We start from the raw sequence: 14,640 nt of genomic DNA on the forward strand, positions 1-14,640 counted from the left end.
TTCTTTCTTTCTTTCTTTCTTTCTTTCTTTCTTTCTTTCTTTCTTTCTTTCTTTCTTTCTTTCTTTCTGTTTCAGTGAGGGGCACAAATAAAGCAAACTTGTATTAGGGTAAATAGAAAGAGATCCACGATTTAGAACAAGAAAATTTTGAGCAAATGAGGAAAGTAAAAATTTGTTGTGGTTTCCTGTTACTTTTCTGTGCGTGTGCTGCAGTTTCGTTGGCTTCCTTTAGAGGGCAGCAGCGAACTAAATCGTCCCCTTATTCTTTAAGGAAGAAGAAGGAAGAGGTCCGCGTATTTCCGGGGTTTTGCTGACGCGTCCTTTTTCTTGTCCTACACCGACGTGTCAGTCTTGTTGTGTCCGAAGCTGAGTAGCAGACAGGTAGCTAGGTCCGCAGACATGCCTCCAAAAAGCAGCAACAAGCAGCAGTCAGAGGAAGACCTTCTCCTCCAGGACTTCAGCAGAAACCTTTCAGCAAAATCTACCGCTCTGTTTTACGGAAATGCACTCATCGTCTCTGCCATCCCCATCTGTGAGTACTGGAGAGGCTAGCTGGTGCTATTAGCTTAGCTAACGTTAACACTGATTCATTAGAGGAGGAAAACAGGGAAAACTGGCTGAAAGATTGTCAAAGCCGCTACAATGAGCTTAAACAGAACATACTGTTTCAAAGACACATGGAAGTATAATAAAATGCTGTAAACAATAATTATGTGACTGCTATCGCGAGCTTAACGTTACCTTGTCCATCAATCTTAAGTTTGGTTAAGTTGCTGTTGGTGTCTATGTGCATCGTAGGACACTAGTAATAAGCGGTTAATTTAGGTATTTGATTATACATTTCCATTTCAATGCAAAATAATATTATGTTTAGATCTTGGTCATTGAACAGTCTCAGGCCAGTCACAGGCTTCCGTTGATTAGAACGTGTTTTCAACTTTGTCACTGACTCTTTCCAGGGTTGTTTTGGAGGATCTGGCACATGGACCTTGTTCAGTCTGCCGTTCTGTATGCTATGATGACTTTGGTCAGCACCTATCTGGTGGCCTTTGCCTACAAGAATGTCAAGTTTGTTCTCAAACACAAGTAAGATGGAAAAGACACTGCATGTGTCCCTTCTGCAGGTTTTACAGCTGCTTCCCTTTTCACAGGAAGAGTTGGGTTAGAAAAGTGCACTTGTGCCACTTAGACACTGGTAGATTTATGAGAAACAGATATTCAACACAATTACTATAAATATTATTGATTTTGACTTTGACTTTTTTATACCATTTTGAGAAACTTTGATACTGGTTATATTTGTGCAGGCAGAGTATGACAACAATAAGCAATATTAATGCCATTACATTTGAACATCTCTTAGGTGAACTTGTAACAACACAGGTTTTTTTTTTTTTTTTTTTTTTTTTTTTTTTTTTTTTTTTTTTTTTTTTTTTTTTTTTTTTTTTTTTTTTTTTTTTTTTTTTTTTAAAGTTTGAGAAAAATCTCACACAGGCTGCCTGTCACTGTTTATCCTCCAGAGTTGCCCAGAAACGTGAGGACGCAGTTTCCAAGGAGGTAACCAGGAAGCTGTCTGAAGCAGACAACCGCAAAATGTCTCGAAAAGAGAAAGACGAAAGGTAAGATGTACATCACCTTGCAAAGCCAAACCTCAACACATTGTGTTGTGCTGGAGGCTTCAAAGTTAGCTTTGGCCAACTAATTGGCCCAGGGGTTTTGAGCGTAGTGTGGCAGACAAAACACAAATGTGGTGTTGACATCCTTCTTGATGAAAATTCAGAATTCATGAAAGCCAGTGCTTATGTTGATGTCTTTTTTTAATGGCCCTACTTGGTTCAACTGGTACGAACTCTGCCTAGGTTAAATATTTAGCTATGTTTTTACATAACCATTAGGCATGGATACTGAATTCTAGTATGAAACAGGCACCAGTGCTGAATTATTAAAATAAAATGAAATAAAATCCTAATGAGACCTATTCCTAAGACCATGAAAGGTATTGAAATGTCCCTTTTCCTGTCTGTGTAGGATCCTGTGGAAGAAGAATGAGGTTGCAGACTATGAGGCCACCACCTTCTCCATCTTTTATAACAACACACTTTTCCTGGTCCTTGTCATCATTGCCTCCTTCTTCCTGCTCAAGAACTTCAATCCCACCGTGTATCCTTTGAATAACATGTTACTTGGTGCAGACATTTGGCACCAGTCAGGATAGAGAGAAAACTTGTTTGACCTCAGTTTGATTTAGTTGTAATACAGTTGAGTTGTATGAGCACATTAGGTTTAAAAGCTTTGAAATGATTTACAGAGGACACATTGTTGATGTACAGGAAGCAGATACTAGACACACTTCCAGAAAAATCCTCTTAAAATGTGATATTGAAATTTAGAATTTTAATTCAGTAAATGGTGTCATTGTTCTTTTTCAGTGTGTTTTTGCCTTAATCTCTTTTCCAGCAACTACCTTCTATCCATAAGTGCCTCCTCAGGACTCATTGCTCTGCTGTCCACAGGCTCCAAGTAAAGGAGGAAGCTGGGGATAATGGGGTGGGATTGGGTTGTTTGGGTTGGAGGGAAGGAACTGTGTTCAAGAAGTCTAAAGTGTTTTAGGCTAGGAATTGGTTTCAAGGGGGATCAACCTACCATTTCAGCTTCATGAAATTCATGATCAAATGTGTGGAGGGTGTTTCTTCAGGTCTGTAGTCAGTTTTTTGTAACAAATAAAGAAACCAGGTATTGGCCTCTGTGTTGGTCTAGTATGTTTGTGGTTCAACCTGCTTCACAGCCCATTTAGAACAAGAAAATAACTGACAGTCACCTGCCTAATGGTCGATTTATACTTATTTCGAAAGTTAAACAAAAGTGAGACATTTCCACTGGCATTGCATTTATTTATAATCACACGGTTTGTGCAGACTATTTACAGAGAAACCACAGTTCAAGAGAGTAAATAATACACTCATGGTTTGCATGTCATTTAAAAGAAAGAAGTCCTTTCCATCTTCAGCTTTGCATGTTGTAGAAAATAGCACTGATCTAGAATAGATTACACTCAAATTTCATGGCCGAATTTGTACCAGAACAGAAAATCTTGGGCTAAGGCTCTGCGGGCCTTTTCATGTGGTCTGAATAACAGTTGAAAATCAAGCCACAGATTAATTCCCCTTTCTTTAGATTGTATTACATGTTTTCCTCTGGAGAAAACAGAGTTTCTGGCAGAATCTGTGAAGCTGGTAAAGTCTGGCTGTTTCAGTCACCTTGATAGAACTGATCCTTGATGAGCAAATGACTGGTATAGATGAATTAAGTAAAAGTTAACATGTACTGTAGATCTATGTAATAAATTAAAAAATCTGCATAAATACTGTTCTCACATGCTGATGTAGGACAGTATCCAAACACAAGTCAGCAACTTATGAAAGACGTCCCTGATTTATTTATTTATTTTCTTCCTGTAGCAGGACTTGCATCAAGGCACTCTGTTAACTGGAGGAGGCTCCACACATGCGGGCAGGCTGTAGTCCGACTTGAGCACGGACTCAATCTGATGCGCAACATGTGAACTTGCACGCAAACCAAAAGTAACACTTTTGATGTGCGATATCAGATTTATTCACATTTCCTTGCATTTGGGCAACAAATGCGCACTGAGGATGAGACGGCGACTCAGCTGGAACACGGCCAACGTTTCTGCTTATATCTGTGGTGGCTTGTTTTCCAGATGAAAAAGGACGAGAACAAAGCAGGAAGGTGACGACTGTAAACTTTATGAGATGTGCAACATGGACAGAGAGTCTCATTTCCATGTCTAGTTAGTGGACAAAGCAAAGCTCAGCACTCCTTTCTCATAACAGGAGCTCATTATTTAAATAATGTCATTATTGTTACAGAGTTTATAATTTGACTTCACAATGCAAAAATAAAACAAACTCTCACTCCTTAGAAATAGTTCAGAGGATATACATGAATTCTGTGACAGTGTAAAGTCAGGCTGGAGAATGAGGACAGGATCCAAACACTGCAGAGGAGCAACAGAGCAACTCTGCACAACTTATTTAAATATCAGCCATACAGTAAAATCCTCATATGTAAGAGAGACTTCATAGTTTAGCTTATGTTACAATTGATGCATTTTATGTACATGTAACATCTTCAAACAAAAACTATATTCCAAAATGTCCCAAATACCTCAACCGTGTGCCACGTTGTGCCATTAACAAGCAGCTTCTGCAGTTATAACCATGATCAGCCACAGAGAGATTTATCTTATGCTAAAGTCCATTTCTGCTGTGGTCATGGATTCAATCAGCGATGCAGGTTCAATTCACAGTCAGAAAAAGAGACCAGTGTCTCCATAAAAAACACAAACTAAGAGACAAGAAGTCCACTTTTATTTAGAATAATACCTTATTTCTGTCTGCTATGATGTAGTGTAGCAGAGCAGCAGTTCCTTAAAAAGACCACATGGAGGTGGCATGCTTCACTCTCTCCCCACTGCTACTCACACCATGTCCTGCAATCCTTTGGTTTTCAGGCGCTCACGGACAGTAGGTAAGGTTGCAGTATTTTCGATCAAACTCCTTTTTGTTGTTTAATTATGGGCTTTGTAGAAAAGCAAAGAGAGGCACATGACAGCAGGGACAACATGCATCTGTTGAGTAATACTCTCAGGATTTGCAGCTAGCCCATAATGTCTACTGAATACTGTTCTGTACTAATTTAATATGGCTTGTTCAGGCCTAATTCCTAAAGCTCCTTTTTCAAGAGCTTTGAGCAGGTCACCTAATTACTGCTAAACCTCACAATTCATGCCATTGTATCCCATTACTTGAGTGTGGACTGCTGACACAAGAGATGAGAGTACTGAGCTCATATGGTAATTTTGTTTGTTGCGCTGCATAACAATTTAATAAAAGCACTGATGAACTGACTGGGGGTGTTCATGCAACCGAAGCTTCTGTATGTCCATTTTCCTGGGGTACCTCTAACTTGTCTGACTGATGTATTCAGCCGTGGTACAGTAATTGTCATAAATAGATTATGTGCTCAATAAGAATAGTTTGCTCAAATTAAATTAGTTGTGGGTGGTAGTCTGGACATTAAAGAGGAAGGCTTGAATCTTGAGGGTCTGAGTCACCAGCTGCACTGGGAGGATGTCAGTGGAAAAGTGAGTAAGTAATGAAGCTGTCAACTATTATGAAGATACCCTTGAGAAAGGCACTTTTACTTGAAATACTGCTGCAGTGCTTCTTTCTGGTCATGTACAAACTGTACGTTAGTGTGAATGTGGATATCCCTAGTTGTGTACCTTGCTATATAACTGAAGTTAAAACATCAATTCACTTCAGGATGTAGTGGTCTAAATGATGTCAGAATGTCATTGGATCTGAACTCTAACATAGGCTAGACGAAGCTCTGCATAGTTGTATCTCAGATGAACCATTGCTGACACAAAGGTTTAATTTATTGAAATGGATTAATGGCATTTGAGACTGTTTGTTAAGCGGTTCTTAGCTGAGCTGGACTGCACCTGAGATGAACCTGAGCAGGATGAGTCTCAAACGCAGATGCAATGCTGGGCTTAGCAAAGCTGTTGGTTCCAGGCTGAAGTAGGCTGGAGCTGAGTGGGGCCCAAGGAAAGAACCACGAACTTGAACATTGAACAGTGTTTCCATGGTAGCAGTATGGTTAAGTAGGTAGGTACAGCTAACCTCTCGGTAGTCCACCAGCCAAGTCTAAGAGCGGTAGTCCCTCTTACCATATGGTCTGTTGCCTAGGATGTGGTCAATTTCAGACACCACATGAGAGGTCATCTTAGGAAGGACCTGGGCAAAAGAGAGAGCAAAACTGAATATGCCTGGAAGGAAGTGAGACAGAGACAAAAAAAAAAAAACACAAAGAAACAGGATTGTCTCTGATCTAGAAATCAATAGAAGTGGAGGATGCGTAAAAACAGCAGTGTGTGATATGAGTTTCTGTGTGTTCCCACCTGTATGGCCCCGAGGTTTTCTGTGAGCTGTTCAGGGTTGGATGTTCCCAAAAGGACTGAGCTCACTCCTTCATTTCTTAGACACCACGCTGTTGAAAAACAGACACTGATAATCACACCAGGTCCACTTGATGGTGCCCTGCTGCTTATTAGTGTCTACTCTACTTGTTCTTCCTGTTAGAACAGAAGAGTTTATCACAGAATGTTAAAAGACAAACCCAAGGCTTGTCCTTCTGTGTAATCTTTACTGCCAGCCACGTTTTTTTACCGCTGATTTTTTAAGTTCTGAATGCATTTACTTCTCTCCTCCAGGCAACTCAGTTATTTTTTTCAGTGCACAGTGATGCAGTTAAAAGCACAAACAGATCTGAAAAGGTTTTGTGTTCATGTCTCATTGGGAAGCTGGGGGGGGAAATCAGATAATAAGTAAACACAGACACTGTGGACACAGGTGCTGTGAATTTGTCACATCTTACATTAAAACGATTCCTCTCCGACAGCCCCAAGCAGTTATAAGCCCTGCTTAAGGCTGCTTCTGTAGTATTTGTTATAAGAGCGCACCCAGGCAGGTAAAACTTACCCACAGCCAGCTGAGGCAGAGTACAGCCCAGTTTCTCTGCAATGTGGTTGAGCTCTTTCAGCTTGGCTTGCTGCTTCCGTCCATCCTCACTAACTATTTTCTCCTTCAACCACTGATATGACTGTCAGGAGAGACAAAAACATGGAGACTGAATTAATGAGTGAGGGAGAAAAGAGAAGTTAAAAGAAAGAAAGATGAAATAACTAAAAGAATAGATAAAATAGGGGAAAGTGTGTATGTAAGTAAGAAGTGAAAATGAATCAGTGTCTACTTGAGACCCATTGTCACAGGCTTATGAGATGGCTTTCCCTCTCAGACAGTTTAAGCTAAAGGATTTTTAGAAGCCTAAAGTTTCAAGTATTTGACCAGAGGAAAGGACAATTTAGTGTTTTTCTTTTACATTACATTAATCATCATTGTCAGTGAACCGTAGGGAATTAAACAGGAGGTGTTTTAGTAAAACGCATTGAAGGAAGAGGTGTGAAACAATGCGTGAGAACAGTGCCAAGAAAAGTGAAAATATAAAAGAAGTAAAATAGAATGATTAAACCTCTGCAGGAAATGAGCAACAATGAATGAAAGAGATGATTTTTCTGTTAAATCAGTGACGTTCATACTTTTTTATGACAAAGTGGGTGTGAGAATGTCCTCCCCAAATGTACATATGAATGTTTCACTAGACAGATGGTGACATTTCACCATCAGGCATGCCTGTGATTTATTAGTATGTCACAACAAACACACACACAAAATACTTGCCTATCTTGTGGTAAAGTTCAGGGAGTTGCACTTCTACTTTCTCCCTCTGAAAGAGGTGATACTCTGCCTGCTCACACACTGGAGGAATCAGATTAAACTGTCTTGCCACCGAATACGCCTCCTATTGATAAAAAGAAGAGAAAAGGGATGCGATATGACTGTTGGACCTCATTGTAGCATCATAACATCTTTCCGATTTCCCTCCTATGCACTATAAACTGTCATGCAATGTTGGCTCTGTTTTGGCGAGGGGGAAAAAATGAAAGGCACAATAAAAAAAATACAGCGAAACAAAAAAGAACAGAAAGAAAGAGTTAAGGTTAGCAGAGGTAGACTGTAAAGGGATAAACTCAGGCGAGAGAGGGGAGGAGTGGTACTAACCAGCTTGTTGTAGTGTGGCACAAATTCACAGTAAGTCATCTAATCAATATTCCATATCAGCAGCTCCTGAGGCATCATAGTGAAATTTACTCATATACCTTCTTGTCTGAATTTCCAAGTGTCCTTTGTGAATACATACCAGAGGACACAGACATGCTGCACTTGTTGCTTCTTCCAAGTGTCCTTTGTGAATAAATACCGGAGGACACAGACATGCTGCACTTGTTGCTTCGTCAAACACTTTTATTTTGACAATTTCCTGCTGTAGAACATGTGTCAGGATGATAAAGCAGTAAGAGGGGGAATCTGTTCAGCCTAACTCAAGGATAATGTTGGCTGCATCATTCAACTTGCAAATTACAAGTTGCCCTCTTGTACTGCAACCCATGACATGCTCCTCCAGCCTGTGTGAACAACGTGAGCGTGCCCACATGTGTGTGCATGAATACTGTACTGCTGCCTTGTTATATACACTGAGAAGCTGTGTTTACCCCTCCTTCATTATTGATGCTATCTAAATTACATGGCTTTCATCTGGGCCTGTGTTCTACAAAGATATCTGCTCCTTTTCACCGTGATCACAGACAGAGCATGTCAACACATCGTGCTATACTTAAAGGGGGAGGCAGGATGATACAATAGAGAGAGATGAGAGAATGGGCATTAGGTCATCGAGTGTCACTTTAGGCATATGCTCTTTTAATAACTCCCTGCCGTATCTTCATACCCCAAGTATATAAATTAGCGAGAGCTGAAATGAGAGGTAGATTTTTTTCTGACACAAAGAGGAACCAAAGCTGGAGGAAACAGCGATGCCTCTGTTGGAGCACTCCCTCAAAAATCTTTGTTCCTTCACACACTCCAGTTTTCCTATTTCCATTTCCCTCCAATCTCTCTGTCTCTTTTACTAGCTAGTGGTGGTGGTGCTTTTCATACTTGGTTTATCTTCCTGGACAGTTTATTCTGTGGATCACTTAGGACAGATAGGTTTTCCAGCCAGTTTCTACAAATGAAATCTAAATCTCTGAAATCTAAAAGCTACCAAAACAGCAGGAAACCTTCTACAGAATACATAAATACAAAAACACATTTCATTCCTAACTTCAGACTTAGATAAATACACTGACCGGCCACTTTATTAGGAACACCTGTACAATTGTATGCAACACAATTGTGTGTTTATTATTGAAGTCATAATTAAAGCTAGTGTCGTAATGGACTACATCATATTCAGAAGTGTTCCTAATATTGTGATCCTCTCATGTATGTAGCTGGGGAAGACAAAAATATAGAGACACCTCTGAATATAATGTAGTCCAGTACAACCCCACCTTCAACTGTGACCTCAATAATAAACATATAATTGAATTGATATATTTATGACAATTTCACCAAAAACAAACATTCTGAGCTTCATAAACACAGATGTTAAGGTGGAAGGGTCGCGCTGAATTGCATACAATTGTACATGTGTACCTAATAAAGCAGATGGTGAGTGTAGAGTGTAATAACGGGGCAGATGTGGCTCAGGGGGTAGAGCAGTCATCCCCCAACTGGAAGGTCGGCGGTTTGATTCCCGTTCTCTTTAGTTCACATGTCGAAGTGTCCTTGGGCAAGACATTGAACCCCGAGTTGTCCCCAGTGGCCTTGCAGGGACAGTGCCACCATCTGTGTGTATGTGTGTGCAAGTTTGTGCCACAGATGGCTGCCTCGGTTCTGTACTGAAGACAAATTCCGTGTGTGTGACATACTTAAAAGTGCTTATCATTATTAGAGTACTTTATTAATCCCCACAGGGAAACTGGGTGGCAAACTGTGCACAATAATAATTATAAAAAACATAAAATAAAGCAGAAATGAATGTTTAGCTTGGGTTAAAGACCTACTTTTATTACTTATCCCACTAAAAGCTTTGTTTCTTACCATAATCTCCATGGCTGTCCAACGAGACGTCCCCCAGTACATCGCCATGCCCTGGTTGATCACGTAGGTCATGGCTCGAACAATCTCTGAAGGTACATAAACAAATGACCACATTATATCAGTCAATTAAGAAAAATGTGTTTCACTGACAGACCTTGAGAGAGAGGAATGCCACCCAGAAAGGAAATAAAGACAGAGAAAGAACTTGAGACAAAAGAAACAAAACAAAACAGATATATTGTGGCCTTGAAAGAACTATTTTTTTAAATGTTGCACTCTGCAGAGGCCTCCCACCTCCTGGAGTCCATCTTACCTGCTGATCACCCATCACTAATGACTTTCAGGACAACCTAACAAGCTCACACACTGAAGCCCCTCTGATCACATTCCAGCCACTACATTTTTAATGCTGACTAGGCAAGCCAGTAGCAGTCAGGGCCAAGAAAACTCAAATTAGGACTCATCACCCTCCTCTCACTCCAATTATACTGCAATCAGTCACTTTGGCAGGACCCTTGATTTTCACTCTTCATAACTGGTTCTTGGCAAGATGGCAAAATCTGAAGGATAAGAGGGTCAGACAAAATACTGACAAAGAAGACAAAGGTGCACAAAGAAAAAGTAGATGGAGGGAAAAAGGGAGTAGATAGGCGCAATAATATGTAATCACGAAGACCTAAAAAGCAGGTTTTCGTTTTTCCTTCAGTTTGAAAAGTGATAATTAACAACCTGAAACACAGATGCCTTACTAAATACCATCCTGCCAAGGGAAATAGCACAGTATTAAGACAAGAAAACAACTCAGTCTCTCTCCCATCTTTTGTTACTCCTGTCCTCCTCTCCACCCCTTTCCCCGCCCTTCTCCAGCTCACTATGTCTTCAGCAGCACGCTGCACTCACATTTAAATTCTACTTGTCTAAATTTCCACCCAGTATTCCAAAAGAGAGAAGAAGGAACAAAACAAGTCTGAGGAAGGAAGGCCAACAGAACTAACAGCTGAAGGAAATGAATTGGAAATGAACAGATGGTAGGGAAAAGTAAATTGACTTTGCAGTATGCTGACTAAGCAGGGGTAAAAAAAAAAAAAAAATTCAAGACCGTGTAATATCTCTCCCTGCACAGCTCCACCGGATTATATAAACAGAGCTTTCTTTGTTTGACCTAAAGAATACATAGAAATGTACCTTAAAGTTGTTTAACTAAACTCAGCTCTAACAGTGATATACCAACTGTTATGGTAAAGTTAGAAAATACAAAATCAATGGCATATGAGTCTAATGTTAGTCATATTAATAGTAAAAGTAATATTAAAACTTAAGAATAGAAAACCATGTAGGTATTTAAAGAGACAGCCTTACTAAACATAATTAAAGATGCATCAGTAAAGAAGGGGAACAACACAGAGCAAAACAAAACCATTTTCTAACTCTGATTTGCCCTCTGGTCACTGAATTTAATTTCAACAACCCCTCTTCTTATCCCCTAACAAGAACCAGAACAATCTGGTTTTTAAAAACTGGTCAGATCTGATTGGAATGATCAGGAGAGGGTTACGTTACAAGGAAACAAACATAAATGTCTTGATTTACAACATCTTGTTGCACCAGCTTCTTTGCAGTGGTTTTAATGGCATCCAGCTGGAGCAAATTATCTTTACGTGCCCACTTTGAAAATTTGCATAACAGCAGTGGATGAAAATGTTATAATGTGCATTTCCATTTGAATCTGAAATTCTCAAAACTTATGCAAAGTCACAGTACAATCAAAATAACACTGCTTCATCTGACTGAACCTCCCGTCTGTCTGCACCTCTCCTGTCACCTGTACACCATATATTTTGGCACTAAAGCAAATTTCAAGGTCAGGAAATTACCAAACTGTTGGAGCACTGCTTGCAGTGGTCACCGCCACAAAATCAGGGCCCTAAGAAGTGTCCCCCACCCCTTTGCTTGGCATCATTAATGACAACTGTGTTATTGGTCACTCAGGTATAAAGTTCAATGTTGATCAGCTGACTCACCCTCCATGGGAGTGTTGCTGTCTGGGCGGTTGGCAAAAACGACATCTACATACTCCAGCTGCATCCGTTGTAGAGAGCCTTTCAGACCTGAGACACAGTGAAGGTAGAAACCACTGACACAATGAAGCGCTGAGTAGAGATAAATGAAGGTTTGTTGTAAGCGAACAACTGAAGTCTAAAGTTGTTTTTTTGTGTGTCAGTATGTGTTACCTTCGATAATGTGTTTTCTCGACAATCCTCTCTCTGTCTCTGCTCTGGTGGGACAAAACACAAATCAGCGATAAACTTGTGTCAGTGTTTGTGTGCACAACTTTACTTGTTCAGTCTTTACATGGTAGTACACTTTTGAAAATTTTAACTGAAAAAAGTACACTTTAGATAATTGTTATGACATTTAGTAACTTGAAAATACTATAAGTATTTTTCTACCAATTTTTGATCCCAGCCTGGTGAGAAAGTAAATGAGTTCAGAATATGCATATAAGGCTGTTTTCTGTAAATGGGTCAGCGTGGTTTCAACTGTTCAGCATCATTTTACATCAGAATTCTAGAGGAGGGAGATGGATGGCTGAATCTTCCTTATGGGAAAGCTCAGGAATGGAGAGATTAACTTCATCCTTATCACCAGACTCAGCTAGACAATCTCCACCGAGGAGCCACTCTGTGTGTGTGTCTGTGTGTGTATGCGCTTTAAGACAGACTTCATTAACCCTCCCTCTCCTTCCACAGAGCAGGCTGTTCCTTGTTGGTTGTTACTTTATGTGACATTTCTGTAATAAAGCTACACATATAAATACTGAATGTAACAACAGATAGAAGGACATCACTTATTTATGGGCACTTGTGACTTATTATCAGTTGATTTGAAAACTAGTTTGTTTTTGTAGCTTTGTGTGTGTGAACTGTTTTTATGTGATATTGTAAGTCTGGACACACTTTCCCATTCAGTTCAATGTGAAGGTGTGTCCAAACGTCCAACAGGTAGTGTATGTGTTTCAGATGTATATACAGACGTGTTCTCAGGTCCCTCTCATAAGAGACATGTTGATATCAAAGCAACTTCCTGAATAAATAAAGCTCAACTAATTAACTATTCACAATCTGCATCCAAGTGTGGACATTACAGTTTAGAAAGTTTGTTACTCACTTTCCTCCCCAGTAGAGTTTAGTTGTAATGACCAAGCTGGATCGCCTGAGAAAGTCCAGAGAAAGTTACAGAAGGATAAGAAGCAAAAATTATTCCACTGTAATGGCTCAATGTTTTCTCTTAAGGAAAATTCATGCTTTGCGCGCACGGACACGGACGAGGGGCATGCACGCATTTCTGTACATACTTCAAATTGAGGGTCTGCCTTCTGCCCACGTACGCCGATGGTTTCCAAGCACTGTGGTACATGCGCAGTCAGTGCTTTTGCTGTGTGGACCGTCTGCACAGACCAACTTTTAGCCTGCATGCAGAAGTCTGCACAGAGTCAGCATGGACCCTCAGGGACCTTGGAAGATGATGAAGATTAGTCACTCGACCTTAGTGGACACGTAGCCTCTAAGAGGCAAGTCATGGTCGATTTGAAGTATGAATAAGAAGGTATGCACTTCCCTCGTCTGTGTCCACGTATGTACGAGGGTGTGCGTAACGCATGTCTGTCCCTTTAGGGTCTCTGGAAATGCATCACATTTCTCCTTGCTACCAAATGTAGCCCCTTCATGGATGTCTTTAGCTCCTGCACTGCTGGTCCGGCTCTCTCTGCTGCTGTAGCTTGTGCATTTTAAAGCACATTCACTTGTTCACACTGTTCCTGAGGCACATTCATTTCAAGTCTAAATTAGTTTAATGTAAAACTTTGTGGTACATTCAGCAGGTGTTCTTATGCCGCCCACATGCTGCTTAAGAAATTTGTTGACACTTTGTCATTACTTTTCTGCTGCTCTGTTAATTTATTTAATAATCTCTGCATATCCCACAGTACCACAGAATAACAGAACAAACATGATTTCTGTTCTTACTGTATTAAATGTAAACTCAATATATTTTTTCATCAATTGCCAGTTTCAGAATGCCATTTTAATGTGGACAACTATCTGACAAGCATCTGCACACTTGAGTCACGTGACAAATGACATGGCAGATCATGACTGTTTGTGTTTTATCAGCTTAGAAACATTGGGTTTATTGACATTTGTGACTTTGGTGAAGATCAGATCACATTTCATGGCCAATTTATGCCGAAAACCAGAAAACTGCAAACAGTGCCACTACTTTCTCTCACGACTGTACATGTTTCCCTGCTGTTTATACAGCTCTGAGTTATGTGTTACATCACCCGTGTTCATTTCTCACAAAATCTGAACTAGTAGTAAAATGTGATTCATCACTGCTCAGTGCTGCCTGTTCTTTCCTCTGCCTATAAATCTGCCCCCTGACGTCACTCGGACTGAGATGTCAGGCTCAGTGTGTCTTTACTGCAGCAGCATCAAACCGCCCAGTGGTGTAATGTCGTCAGCTCAGTGCGAGTCACACTAGGCTGAGTAATGGTGGAACCACTAGCCAATGCAGCAGCAGCTAAATGTGACCACATTAGAGAAGCTGATGTTACCATGAGAGAGCGAGGCCCAGTCACCGATACTGATTATCTGACATTTAATCACCAGCATCTATGTTACTTTTTAATCAGCATCTATTTATTCCAAGTCCTGAGATATTATAGAAACAAGTGCATAGTACACACACACTGTAGTTTACATTTACATTTTAATATCCTTTCTTGCTATAACGCGCTCCTCCCTGTTTCCTAGAGAGCTGATCAGTAATAAAAACTGAGCATGTTTAAACAACTCAATAAAGGAAATATTTGAAATTTGTGGAAAATGAAATCGTCTGTAGGCAGTTTCTTTCAATAGTAGCTATTTCATGCTGCTCTGCTGTAATACAGTGTGTCTGTGTGCACAGAAATACACAAATTAGGTTTTTAGCCTTGTTTGAAGAAATG

General features: G+C 40.1%; 2 protein-coding genes across 2 annotated transcripts in view; one reads left to right on the forward strand and one right to left on the reverse strand.

Annotated features, from left to right (window-relative positions):
• Positions 1-295: 295 nt before the first annotated feature.
• On the forward strand, positions 296-2,746 carry ssr3 (signal sequence receptor, gamma). The gene is made up of 5 exons (XM_020600317.1): positions 296-532; positions 960-1,086; positions 1,521-1,619; positions 2,029-2,160; positions 2,458-2,746. The coding sequence occupies exons 1-5, from the start codon at positions 400-402 to the stop codon at positions 2,522-2,524; spliced, it is 558 nt and encodes a 185-aa protein (XP_020455973.1). The 5' UTR covers positions 296-399; the 3' UTR covers positions 2,525-2,746.
• A 75-nt stretch (positions 2,747-2,821) lies between these two features.
• The window catches only part of kcnab1a (potassium voltage-gated channel subfamily A regulatory beta subunit 1a), a 57,111-nt gene continuing 45,292 nt past the window's right edge, over positions 2,822-14,640 (reverse strand). Inside the window, 8 exon segments of the mRNA XM_020600318.1 lie at positions 2,822-5,825; positions 5,990-6,078; positions 6,570-6,690; positions 7,252-7,449; positions 9,633-9,718; positions 11,654-11,740; positions 11,864-11,907; positions 12,801-12,845. Of these exon segments, the coding sequence (XP_020455974.1) occupies positions 5,736-5,825; positions 5,990-6,078; positions 6,570-6,690; positions 7,252-7,449; positions 9,633-9,718; positions 11,654-11,740; positions 11,864-11,907; positions 12,801-12,845 (760 nt within the window). The 3' untranslated portion in view covers positions 2,822-5,735.

This window comes from Monopterus albus, unplaced genomic scaffold (assembly GCF_001952655.1).
Source record: "Monopterus albus unplaced genomic scaffold, M_albus_1.0 scaffold46.1, whole genome shotgun sequence".
NCBI lineage: Eukaryota > Metazoa > Chordata > Actinopteri > Synbranchiformes > Synbranchidae > Monopterus > Monopterus albus.

Excerpts from the sequence above, each read along its gene's own strand:
- ssr3 (XM_020600317.1), top strand. The coding sequence starts at position 400 with ATGCCTCCAAAAAGCAGCAACAAGCAGCAGTCAGAGGAAGACCTTCTC. Across the intron at positions 1,620-2,028 it reads CGAAAAGAGAAAGACGAAAG|GATCCTGTGGAAGAAGAATG; the intron begins GTAAGATGTACA and ends CTGTCTGTGTAG. Across the intron at positions 2,161-2,457 it reads AAGAACTTCAATCCCACCGT|CAACTACCTTCTATCCATAA; the intron begins GTATCCTTTGAA and ends TCTCTTTTCCAG.